Below are 13,442 nucleotides of genomic sequence, written 5' to 3'. Positions count from 1 at the left end.
AATGGCTTTATGGATTTTTCAGTCAAACTGTTTATGAACATTTATTGCCAGTAAATTATATTGTGTCAAGAGAGGGAATCGGTAGGTATGGTTTTAATAGAAACCTTTTTGGAAATAATCAAATTGGGAATAATGCATCATCCGAGAATGGATGGAGGGTGGGTTGATGGATGGTGGTCCACTGTGAAGCAGGGGTGGGAACTCGGATCCCTGAGAGAGCTTGGGAAGAATGATCTGATTGGAAAGTATTAATTCTCAGTGGACACATGAACTGATTGTAGAAGAAATATAACTGGAGATAAACGGGGAATTCCTTGAGGCTAAGGACATCTAGGCACCAAGTTCCTTCTGGAACCAAGTATATCAGGTATTTAAAAGGACAAAGTAGCTGCAGATGAGCGTTCTTTTTTTTTTTTTTTTTTTTTTTTTTTTTTTGGTCAATTGTGGGGCTTGAACTCAGGGCCTGGGCGCTGTCCCTGAACTTTTTCTCTCAAGATTAGCACTCTACCCTTTTGAGCCACAGCGCCACTTGTAGCTTTCTGGTGGCTTACTAGAGATAAGATTCTCACTGACTTTCCTGCCCCTGCTGGCTTTGAACAGTGATCCTGAGATCTCAGCCTCCTGAGTAGCTAGAATTACAGGCGTGAGCCACCAGCACGCGGCTCGTCATTATATTTTGATGAATGAAGAGACAGACAACACAGAGAATGGCCCTAGCACAGGTTTTCAAAGGCCATGTGTGTAACATCTCTCCAACTGCACGCACACATCTGCCAGAGGCAAGAGCTGAGGAACAGTCTTGAGCAGTGTCATGGAAAGTCAAAATAATTAAGGTTACCCGTTCGCAGTACTAATTCCCTGTATGCAAAAGCAAAGCAATGAAGGCTGATTTTGGAATAGAAGCAAAAGCTCTCTTTTTTGTTGTTGTTGTTGTGTTGTTTTTGTTTTGAATGTAGTTCTGGGTGGGAGCAGAGATTTCAGCTGCGACGGAGTGTCAACATAGCGTGGCATGCAAATGACTCTCGTGCCTTGTCAAGGTCTGCAGTGGTTGCTTTTAATCAGTTTTTGAGTTCACGTGGCCAGGAAAGGATTCCTTAGTACCCAAGGATGATGGGAACTGTTCTCAAATACAGAGGGTGGTTAAGGGGTGTTGATGGGTGTTACATAGTCAAGGGCTACACCCCCTTGTTTTATGGGGAAGCCTTCACAGTACTCAGGGCCTGAGCCTTCTTCACAGTATCATAACAACATTGGATATGTAAAACAGTATTCTCTGCCCCCCCAAAGAAATCCAATTTAATACATGTTTAACCAAAGCTATGTAGAAGTGTCAATGCCAATTCATTTCTATTGAGTTGTACAGGATGTAATAAAGTAAAACCCCAGGGGCAAAATTAATCATTTATGCATGAGCAAACCAGGAACATTTGTATGAAATTTACAAGAAAAGCCATAAATGTATATGGCTATGTTGTCTCTGGAATGGTGTAAAAGAACATGGTTTGGAGACTTCTAAGAGGAAGACTGTCGGGCGATGGTGGCTCACGCCTGTAATCCTGGCTATTCAGAGGCTGAGACTGAGTGATTGTGGTTTGAAGCCAGCTGAGGCAGGAAAGTCTATGAGCCCCTTATCTCCAATAAACTACCCAGAAGAAGCCGGAAGTTATGCTGTGGCTCAAGTAGTAAAGATCTCACCTTGAGCACAGAGAGGCTCAAGAATAGTGCTTAGGACCTGAGTTCAAGCCCCAAGACCAGACAGAGTGAGGATAGGGAGAAGGAAGACTGTGGGCCAGTTGATAAAGATCTTGGATGGCCCCAAATACCGGCCCTGGGACCAGTGTCAATTTTTGAAGTGGTTGTGGAGACTCGGTGAGCTAGGACCTATGGGTGTGTGTGTTTTAGCAGTCACTTACAATGGTAATTAGAAGAAGAGTTATTATTATTCAAGATATTCCCATAATGACCATTGCAGTGTTAAGTAGTGGCATTAGTCTCTGATCATATTTGCAATTTTCTATTACTCCTAGCAAAAAAAAAAAAGAGAGAGATTGACTATTTCTATACATGCTATAGAAATAAAGAAACCAATTTCTTTTTCCTGGACTCCTCATTATGCCAGAATAAACTTAGGATTGGAATAATAATGTTGAACTTCTGGACATTATAACAATGCAAGAGAGACTCTAGAAATTCACACAGAAATGATGACCTAGGGTCCAAGATGACCCAGTCCTTCTTATAGAATCAAATATGAAAAGCTCTACGTCTTTATTTCATCCTGTAGGACACTGGTTTCTCTGAGCTTAAGTGGAAAAAAAAAAACCTGATAGGCAGAGCAATTGCCTGTGATAAACTGAGGCTGAAAAGATTGGAGATATAGTGGGAAGCATAGAGATCAGCCACAACAACTTCCACAGTCTGCACAGAGTCCACTGACAATAACAGGACAGTCAAGAGTTCCATGTCTAGGTTGGGTTAAGGTTCAGTGTTGATACCCCAGGTGTGAAAGTGCAAAACTTCAGTGCTCTCCCATGATGTTATGGTTTGTTTTTTTTTTTAACATACTAGTACAAGACTTTACTGGAAAACAATCTGCTTGTCTCTAGACAAATCTTAGCATGCTACCCTCTGCTAGAATGGTAACTGTGGCCTGCACTCAGCCCTGCAGTAAAAGGGCTCACTGCTGTCTTCTGATACCTCCATTACATGACTATAAATGGTTTTTGAGCAACAAGAATCAGACCTTTCTATTTCTAGACATGGTTTTCTTCTTCCTTTTCTTTAGGCCAAAATGGAATTTGCCTTGTGGCCTTGCTCTGATCTCAGCAAGAACACTTGGAAAGATGTTTCTTAGTTTATTTTTGGGGGTGGTTTTTCAAAGCTTGTTTGAATGACTTGATTCAGGGCTGTCCTAGCATGAGCTCTAAAGCCAGTGGCAAAATATGTGCCTACTAGATAATGCATGCATTCTGTACAATGTATACAATGCATGCATTCTGAGTAATAGGTATGGATGAGGTAGTACATGCATTCTGGGTGATAGGTGTGGGTTGAGCAGTATTTATATTCTGAATAATGTATGCAGATTGAGCAGTATGTATATTCTGGGTAATATGTGTGGCTTGAGTAGTACATGCATTCTGGGTAATATGTATGGATTGAGCAGTATGTACATTCTGGATAATATATGCAGATTAAGTAGCACATGCCTTCTGGGTAAGAAATGTGGCTGGAATAGCATGTGCATTCTGGGTAGCATCTGCATTTGTGTGGATTGGGTGGGGTCATGAATTAGGTCTTATCAGAGTACTGATTGTGCCCTAGGTGATCCTTCCACAACCTCACTATGGTCGCTTTTGTCTTTTGTGCACAGGAGCCGAGGGCACAGTCTTCCCCAAGTCAATAGAAACGCCCAATGTCCGTGCAGACCCCTTCAAGGAGCTGAGGTAAGCCTCTGACTTTGAGTTACCTTCGCTAAGTGGCTATGGCTTGTCTCTTTCACACGGGCCAGTGATGCCTTTTGAATACTGATGACATGGCCGCGGTACCAAAATATATCTCCTAAGGGACAGCGGGAGGGTGATGGAAGATGTGCTGCCATCGAAGGAAAATTTTCTCTAAGTACTTGAGAGAATGGCAGGGGCGCAGTGAGTGGCTGTGAGATTTCGATGCGTTCATGGGTGGTGGTGGTTGGCTGTCCCGTTTTGTGGTGTTCATAAAATCAGTCTCTGGTACAGAACTGCCCAAGGAAAAGTTACTGTCAAAAAGGAATTGAAGTCTCAGTGCAAGTGGGACAGCTTACTGTGCAATGAGCTATTCTGTGGCGTGGGATTGCGAGAACATGCTGAGAGAAGGGAGGTGTTGTTAATTTTCAAATATCCTTAAGTGGAGCATGGGGTATGAGGAGAATTAAGAATGCTAGGATCATCACTAATGGCAGGAAATGAGAAGGAACAGCAGAGGACAGAGAAACAGAGTCTTAAAGCTCCTCCAGTCCCTGGAGAGAAACACATCTAAAAGGGGTACATGGATACTCCATACAAAGCCCCTCCAAAACAAATTCTGTCCAAAAGAAGCTGAACTCTCAGCATGAATGCAGATAAAAGTTTAACCCATGGAATAAGTTGACTATCTGAAAACGTTGGAAATTATTTCTGGGTGGTTGTTGTTGGTTCTGGATCCAAACAGCTAAACCTCTTCATGTTGCTTTTGTAACTTTTGTGGTGTACAATTATGTTATCCTTAGATGGGTGCTAGCTCACGCCTGTAATCCTAGTTAGTCGGGAAACTGAGATCTGAGGATCGCAGTTCAAAGCCAGCCTAGGTAGGAAAGTCCGTGAGACTCTTATCTCCAATTAGTCACTAGAAAACCAGAAATGGCGCTGTAGCTCAGAGTGGTACAGTGCTAGCCTTGAGCAAAAAGAGCTCAAGGACAGCACCTAGGCCCTGAGTTCAAGCCCCATGACTGACAAAAAAAAATGGCTTCTGTCCCGACACATAATGTATATTACAAAGGTCAGTGCCAGGTGCCTTTTTGAAGCAATGTTGTTGACTTTCTCCTTGCAGGGTAATTCTGAATGTTGATCTGTTGGTCTAGATTCAAGGCTGCACTTAACAATATACCATGTGTGATAGTCATCTCTTGAAGTAAGAAAAACGAACCTTGAATAGAAATTAGATCTTCATACATTCACAACCTTAGAATGTGAATATATTAAATGTTCACTTGTTTGTTCTTTCTCTGTCCTGGTGTCTGCACAAAGCCAGCTAGAAGAAAATCACTCATCTCTGGCTGTTCAGGATCTGAGGCCAGAAATGGGACCGCTAGTGTTGCATATGTACTTTCTATAAGAACAGAGGTCCCCTTTGAAAGCTTGTCTTGCTCTGAGGATTCCTTTCGACTGTGGTGTTTCCAGTAGGCCTCTGAAGGAGGCCGGGAAATCTTAGTTTGCATGCACAGCTATATTTGAGTAACCAACTCTGCTCCCTCCAACCTCCCCTAAGCCTGGAAGAAATCCCAAATGAATGGGAAGGTTCTGAGACAGGATTCATCTAGGAGATGATGATGTGCGAAAGAAAAGGCAAAGCCTAAAATGGGAAGAGCTACACTGTTTGTTGCTATTACCAGGGCAGGCAGGACCTTTCAAAGCAAGTGCTAACATGGCCATGTTTGAGAAGGGGCTCCTCATACGTGTCTATCTGCCAACCTCCGTGGGTTAGTTTCTGCTACAGAAAAGTACTGAGACTTTGCTCTTCTGTGTTCATCTTGATTAGAGTGTCAGCCTCTGTCATTTCTCCCTATGTTAGGTAGGGCGTATCGTTCTGTTATTCTGCACAATCTCTCTCGACTCCTTTTCTCATTCCCCGGGAAAGAGGGCTCGGCCTTCAGGGTGTAATGACAGAAAATCTTGCTAAGTTGCACCTTTCATCACCCTGTCCCTAAATCAGCCTTTTGCTTTATTTTTGTTAGAACCTTTTCAAAACTAAAAGTGATGGGAATTCAGAGAAACACCACCACAAGAGATTTTTTTTTATCTGAAAGTTGAGAGGCAGAAGCAAATTCAAAGCAAATCCACTAAGGAATAACTTGCTTTTCCTTTTTTTTCCCCTCTACTTGACTCAAAAGTTTCCCTAGTGTGTTAGGATGCCATGTGATAAAGTAGCAAGTCAAGGAATCTCAGTGATCTGTACATAAGCTTGTCTAATTTCCCAGCCACAGGGTCATATGCCACATTGGGACATAAGGTCAATGGTGTACTTTTTTTTTGGTCTGGTGTAGGTAGGGCTTGAACTCAGGGCTTAGGGTATTGTACCTGAGATATTTTGCTCAAGGCTGGTGCTCTACCGCTTTGAGCCACAGCACCATTTCCTGTTTGCTTGTGGTTCATTGGAGATGAGAGTCTCACAGATTTTCCTGCCCAGTCTAGCTCTGAACTACGATCGTCAAATCTCAGCCTCGTGAGTAACTGGGATAACAGCTTCCCTGTTCCTATTTATTCAGAGACACGAGGGAATGAGTGTTAGAAACATCCCCTGTGGAAACACATGCTGAATGCTCCATCTCTGAGGTCAGATCAGGAGTCTTTGTTGGAAAGTCGATGACTGCAGATGGACAGAGACCTGCAGCCCCTTACACTCAACACTGCCAGAAAACTGAGCCACGAAAGCAGGACAGGAAAAAGAAAGAACAGAAAAACAATACCAACGAACTAGATCAACTCCAATGGAGAGCTGAAGTAGGACCCCATTATGCCAGAGCAGAGCCAGGTGGCATGGTTCAATGGTGCCTAAGTATTATCAGAAGCAGGGGGCAGAGTCACAGGAAACTTGAGAGTCTCCAGAGAACAAGGCACAGGTCGAGCAAGGCGTGGGTCCAAGCCCCTACCCCCTGCCCCTAGGAATTCAGGCTCCCCCATCACCTGTGAGGTGCCACTTCACCTCCCTCCACCATGAAGACAAGATGGCACCAGTTAAACCCACTTCCCTGTCTACCACAGGGCCAAGAGGGTGTGAATGACAGCCAGCCTCCCCATTTTACTTTTCAGATTGTGTTATTTTCCCACAAATCCAGCCTAACTCACTAGTGATAACTTTCCTTCCCTGGCTTCTGAGTCCTGCCGCCATTACTCTCAAGTAACAAAGCACAGAGGAATTTGAATCCCCAGGCCAGCCCAACCCCAGACCCCTAACCTTGAACAGAAAGTAGATGCTAATAAATTCAGCATCTTAAGAAATGTGAATGATAAGTCCTTTCACACTTCGTGGCAGCTTCAGACTGGAGTCATAGCTTAAAACTTAATTATGATGCGTGTCCCTTCTCAAAGTGCAGATGGCATTCCTCAGATGATTTTTTTTTGCAATGACAACTGGGGAACAGAGTGGAGATGCTAATTAGTAATTCATGATGGAGAGCATTGACTGTGTACTGATTAAAAGAAAGTGTTGAGACCCTTCTTAATGTGATGTATCTATTAGTTTGTGGTTCTCCCTCTGGTTTTCACAGAAAGCTCCTTGGGAAAATGATGGAAATGTCCTCTATTCAGCCTTGACATGCAAAAATAGATAGATAGATAGACAGACAGACAGACAGACAGACAGATAGATAGATAGATAAACTTTAAATGTGTGCCAGGAATTGGTGACTCATGCCCATAATCCTGGCTACTCAGGAGACTGAGATCTGAGAATCACAGTTCAAAGCCAGCCTAGGCAGGAAAGTCCAGGGAGGTTCTTATCTCCAATTAACCACCAAAAAAAAGTTAGAAATGAGGCTGTGACTCATACATAAGTTCAGGGACAGAGCACAGGCCCTGAGTTCCAACCTCAGGACCAGCATCCAAATAAATAAATAAGAAAAATAAACGGTGCATGAGTAGCAGGATTACAGTAGAGAGCAGAAGGTGGTTAAGCAAGGTCTAATGCAAGGTATTCATTGTTCCGGCAGCCTATCCTGAGGGTAGACATCAGGTGTGACAGGTGTGTGTGTCGAGGTGTCATGTCTCCTGTCAAAATCCCATGGCATGGCAAGGCCCCACTCTTTGCACAGCATCTAAAGTTTTTAGGAAAACAGCATTTAGTTCTCTCTTTTGATGACCTAGATTGACGCAAGGCAACAGGGCTAAAGCTAAATAGGACACCAGCTCTGATGGTCAGAAAACCATGGTCGCAGACAGTCCTATGAAGGTGGGAGGTGAGGGGACTCTCCTGTTGTGAGGACCAGGGGAGAGGTTGATCAAGAATTTAAAGGAGGAGTGATTAACTCAGTGACCTTCCAGATCCACTTGGTTATGGGAAATTTAGGACTTAGTTCTCCACATTGCTGCCCACAAATACTTGTGACGTTTAAATGCCCAGAAATGCTCTTTCCATCCAGTAGTTCAAGGCCAGGGTCAAGCGATGAGCGGTTGGGTCCTTTCCTTCTTTGTGCTATATAGGTGATAGGGTTCTAGGGCGAGAAAACACAGAAGGCACATCTTGAGAGGTCGAATCGGGAATCTTTATTGGAAAGCTGGTAAATGCGGGTGGATTCTTTGTCACAAAGACCTACAGCTCAGGTACCATTACACCCTGTCCCCAACTCTCCTCAAATCATCACACCGTCCCACGCCAGCTCTCTGTTAATGTTAGCCTGGCTTCTTGATGTTTTTCCTTGCTCTTTCTTTATTATTCTAATGGCTCAGTCTTTCCTTCGGGGCTGCCCTTTTTTCATGGGACGTGCATGCCACCAACTTTCCAATAAAGACTCCCAATTCAACGTCTCAAAATGTAGTTTCTCTGTATCTTGTGGCAAGATTCCCCGATAACACCACGCCTGATAGAGAGTGGATGTTAAATGAATGTTGAATAAGCAGAGAGATGAGGAGATGGATGACAGGTGGGTGACTGAGTGAGCGGAGTGAAAGAAGAAATTATAACAATGATCAGATTCAAGTTCACAGGGCAACTAGTATTAGATCGTTGTTAACAGTTACTTCAGATGGCGTCAAAATCAGTCGAGGTTTGAGCTATATATCTACGCCTCTGAGAAGTGTGCTCCCATCACTTAGAAGTGTGATTCTGCTTGCCTTCCTTAATACACATTCCTCCCTAATCTTGGCACCGGTCCATCGTGACAGCTCGGGCAGCCATTACATCAAAGGCAAATGATTCATTATTATTTCTTCAGTGAATCATGTTTGTCTGAAGGAAGCAAAGATAACAAAAAGGAAATTATAGTTTGTGTGCAGTGATATGATTGCTTGTAAACCAAGCAATAAAAGAGAACTGCATGTCGGCAATTAAGAATTCCCAGTCTCGGGGCGGGAGTTTGGCCTAGTGGTTAAAGTGCTTGCCTAGCATGCATGAAGACCCGGGTTCGATTCCTCGATACCACATATATAGAAAAAAGCCTGAAGTGGTGCTGTGGCTCAAGTTGTAGAGCTCTAGCCTTGAGAAAGTTCAAGGACAGTGCTCAGGCCCTGAGCTCAAGCCCAGGACTGGCAAAAAAAAAAAAAAAAAAAAAAGAATTCCCAGTCTCTTCCAAAGCAGGGAGGGGGCGGGAGGGTGTTATTGTAGAGTTGATATACCGAGGGGTTATAGTCTCATGAATCAGGTAATGAGTAATTAGTACAGGTCTTAGATGCTCAGGTCATACAATTCCCATCTGTCAGAAAATTATCCTTCCCACGATGTACTGGTTTTTGTTGTTGTTGTTGTTTGTTTTTTAGAACAAGACCCTGCCAATTGCCAGGACAGGATAATAAATACAGAAATCTAAGAGGCGTAGCATTAGAAAGTCCCCTCCCACACATACACACTACCCTCAAGTGAAACAGAACCAGCATAAATGGATGTGGAATCTATGCAAGGCCATTTGTCCATCCACCTAGACTGCCCACCTCATACCTGGGCACTTTGCACTCAGCTCACACAAAAGCATGGCTCACACATTCCTCTGAGTGAATCAAATATTAACAAAGTAAATAAAACCAGCCAAAATTCAGTAGTAAACAGTCTTGGTCTAAAATGTTTGTATATGTATGTATATATATATTATATATATACATAATTTATATATATATAAAGTGCACAGAATAATATATCATGTAATATATACTATTGCTATTAATATAATATATTATAATTGATAATAGTGATATTAATATACTATATAAATACATTATAATATATAATTCCCCCAAGATAAATGATTTAGTACTCCATCTAGCTCTCTGATTCTTCCCTGTTCCTGGGTTGCCCTCATTTTATACTCTTGACCACCCACATTTGTATATTCAGCTTTTTGTTTTCCATGGTTTCATGGTGGAGATTGTTTCTGGGTCAGTACTAGGGTTAGGGTTTGAAATCGGGGCCTCGCACTTGTTCAGTTCCATTCCTTGATGGGTGTTCTCTCACGGGAGCCACGCTTCTCACCTGGCTTTGTTCTGGCTCTTGTGGAGATGGAGTCTCACGGACTTTTCTTCTCAGGCTAGCTTCATATCACAATCCTGAGGAACTGGATTATACGTGTCTGGCTCTCTTATGGATTCTTTACCGTATCTGTCAGTCTAGCTGTCTTGACCACTGGAATCCTACTCATTCATACCCTAGGCTCTCTTTTTTCTCACATCAAAGTATGCTATAAGTAAATATTATTCCTTTCAGAGACATTCTGGGAGAGGCATTCAGAATTTTTTTTATTTTTTCTGCAATTTTTTAAACCATAGTCCAGAGTTATGTAGTATGACAGTTTTGTTTCTCTTCTTTTTCCCATTTTTTTTCTGGTCCTGGGGCTGTCCTGAGCCATAGCACCATTTCCAGCTTTTTTTCCTGAGTCATTTGTTGGAGATAAGAGTCTCAGGGACTTTCCTGCCTGGACTGGCTTTGAACCATGATCCTCAGATCTTAGTCTCCTGAGAGTAGTTGGGATTACAGATGTGAGCCAATGGTGCCTGGCACGGAGGCTGTGTGTGGTCCTTGGAGTTTTGGGAGTTTCCGAGCGCCTTGTGTGGCCAGATGGGTTTTCCTCTGCTTCCCTGGGCCCTGTGGGTCAAATTTCAAGGCAGACCCTGGACAAGTAGGATGGGTGTAAAGGGGACATTGAGGCTTTCCAGGACAGTGGAAGGGAAATAAAGCTGTTTCCTGGGCACCTCTGCAAGTTAAAGCCAGTGAGGAGAGACTGTCTAGGCTCCGGGGCTAGTGGCAGATGGGTAGTGACTCCTAGCTGCTTTTCAAGGCTGGGCAGAGCTGCTGAAGGCTGGGGCTCCATTTGGCTCGGTGTCACTTTGTTCCAGGGGTTGGCAAAGTCTTGAAAGTTCTTCTGCAGAGGCAGTGCTGCCAGGTGGTGACCTGGCATCCTGAGTCCGGAAGCTATGGTAGTTCTTTATCCGTGAGTGCCTCTGGTGCCACTGTCATGAGCAGAGCCTGCAGGAGGAGCCTCTGAGCACTGCTGTGCTGAGATTGTAGAAGGCATGCGAGGAGGGCATGACCACCAGCTTCTAAGAAGGGCCAGGAGCAAGAAAAGAGTTCACTGAGGGAAAACACACACACACACACACACTCATTCACACGCACATACACACACACACACACTCATTCACACGCACATACACACTTCCCCTCCAGGGGAATAGATTAAAAAAGAAGAAGAAGAAATTGCTGACTCTAGTTTTCTCCCTATTCTTCAAAATCAAGCAGTATAAATGCAGAAGTCTTTCTTTAGCTTCTAGGAGAAAGGCCCTGTCTTCAGGCTAAGTCGTCATGCTGCCTTTAGAACTCAACTCTGTGCACAAGATAAGAAAAAGAATGCAATACGAAAGAGGAGCATGAAAGTACTAGGCAGGCAGGAGAGTCATTGCAGAATGCAGAAGGAAACCAGAATGGCCTACTGTGAGGCAAGCCAGATGCCCTGGCAGGCAGGCAGGCAGGCCGGCTGGCCTGGCTCTCCAGGACCCTGAGACAGAAGAGTTGAGGTTTTCTACTCGAGAGCACTGTGTACTAACCTGACCTCTGCTCTGGCATGCAGTGCACACGTGGCTTGGTGAACATTTGGCAAAGTTGACACCAGAGCTTCCCTTCCCCTGATAGCTATTCACACAGCAAGTTTCTCATGCATATTCCAAGAAGGTACAGTGAGGTGTGCAAGGGAGCTGCCAGGTACCCTGTTTTTGCCATCTCAGGGGGTCCAGGCACCCCCACTGAATGGCAGCCAAACGCAGGGCGTAGAGGCCTCACCCCCTGTATACAAGCACCCAGCAATAGTCCTGCCAGAGAAATGTACCAGGCCTCAGGAGAGACTGTCCATGCCCCAAGATTCCACTAAGTTGATTGGCCTATGAAACACACCTGACAGTCCTGTCTTGAGACTTTGCTGAGCCTCTCACCATCCTTGGCCTAATTCAATCCTGCACTGAGCTGGAACAAGGTCTATGACACTTTCCCGCTCACCTCCACAGCCTTTGCCTCTGTCACCATTGCGCCATTCCTCTGTGGGTCTCTCTTACTCATCTCGTAACCCTAATGATTAGCCCAAAAAGCATGCTGACAACAAAGCCGCTTTCCTTTTTCTCTGTTTTATTCCTTCTATCCATGCTCAGAACATAGCCATTTGGTAAATATGTGTTGGAGGAGAGACAAATCAGAATAAATCAGAGCCAGCTCACCCTAAGAGAAGAGATGGATGATCTTCTAGACAAATTCATATATCCCTGTGACGTAAAAGAGCCTCTATTTCATTGTGCTTCACATAGGTCTGAATGCCTTTACCAGACCAAAAACAAATTTTGAGCAAGCCAAGCACTTGGGCTCATGCCTATAACCTTTCCTAGAGGGTTGGGAAGCTGAGGATGGGAGGATGGAGGTTTGCAAGCCAGAGCCAAGGATGCAGCAATGAATGCACGCCATCCCTAGCTACATGCAAAACTGAGATGAATAGGAGGGTCACAGTGCCAGGCCAACCCTGGCAGAAAAGTCCAAGAGACCTAGTCAAGAAGGAAACTGGAGGTGATGGCTGTCACCCAAACATCAGCAGAGGCAAGAGGGAGCAGGAGGGGTCGCCAGCCTGACACCTAGCTTTGTGTCTTGCTTCAGAACAACTACAGGTGTGAGCATTTCCATAGCCCCAGAGCTTCCAGCTCGCTTAGGCAAGGCCTTGGAAGCCTTGATGCATGCCTGCCTTGTCAAGAAGTTTATGGCTCCGTTGGGGAGGCCACGGGGGTAGCGCCATTTACTGTCGTGCTCTGGCAGCCACCGGCTTCTAACAGTAGCTGCTTAACCAATGTTTATTGAAGCGAAGTCAAGCTGAGCTGATGTTCTTCCGTGCCATGAGGCTCAACTTCCATGTTCTTGCTCTCGTAAGTCTGTGCAAAGCACTCGAGAAAGAATTGTGCCCTGCCAGCGATTGCTAAGACTGGTGGCTGCTGTACCCTGCACGTTGCGTTTAACCTGCAAAACAATTCTGTGACACAGCGACTGTCATCTATCTTCCATCGTTGGTAAAGGAACGAACACCCAGAGAAATAGATTCACCCAAGGCCATCTTGCAAGTATAATGGCTCTGGTGCCATTTCTCTTCAGATTTGCCTAAATGCAGAGATCCCCTCGGTATGCTGCCCATGCCCCTGGCACAGAGGACAACTCCTCTCTGCCTGCAGAGAATGGCAGAGCCATGCCGTGTGCCAAGGCTCTTGCTCTCGCTTCCCCCCCCCCCAGCCCTTCTAAGGAGAGGAGGTTGCTGTGTAATTAGCACACATAAGGCCTCATTTGGCAGTAGCACCCTGATAGATGGTTTATTGCAGAGCGGGCTACTACTCTCTTGCCAGGCACGGAGCCCCAGCTGTCTTCCTCCTCAACCGCCATCCCTGCTGAACACAGCACAGGCCCTGGTCCTGCTGGCTTTGCCAGCGTCTGGGAGACAAGGGTGCTGTTGATGATGACATTTACCGTGGACCCATCCATTGCTTTCA

The 13,442-nt window shown here is 44.8% G+C and overlaps 1 protein-coding gene across 3 annotated transcripts in view; it reads left to right on the top strand.

The window, feature by feature from the left end:
- Positions 1-13,442, top strand: part of Sgcd (sarcoglycan delta) — a 408,119-nt gene that overhangs the window by 366,781 nt on the left and 27,896 nt on the right. For all 3 annotated transcript variants that reach the window (XM_090321219.1, XM_090321217.1, XM_090321218.1), the window contains one exon: positions 3,374-3,446. In XM_090321219.1, coding sequence (XP_090177345.1) covers positions 3,374-3,446 — 73 coding nt within the window. The remainder of the gene's footprint in view (positions 1-3,373; positions 3,447-13,442) is intronic.

The sequence above is a fragment of the Megascapheus bottae genome, chromosome 29 (assembly GCF_031878675.1).
Source record: "Megascapheus bottae isolate mThoBot1 chromosome 29, mThoBot2.hap1, whole genome shotgun sequence".
NCBI lineage: Eukaryota > Metazoa > Chordata > Mammalia > Rodentia > Geomyidae > Megascapheus > Megascapheus bottae.
This window is presented reverse-complemented; position numbering and strand designations above follow the sequence as displayed.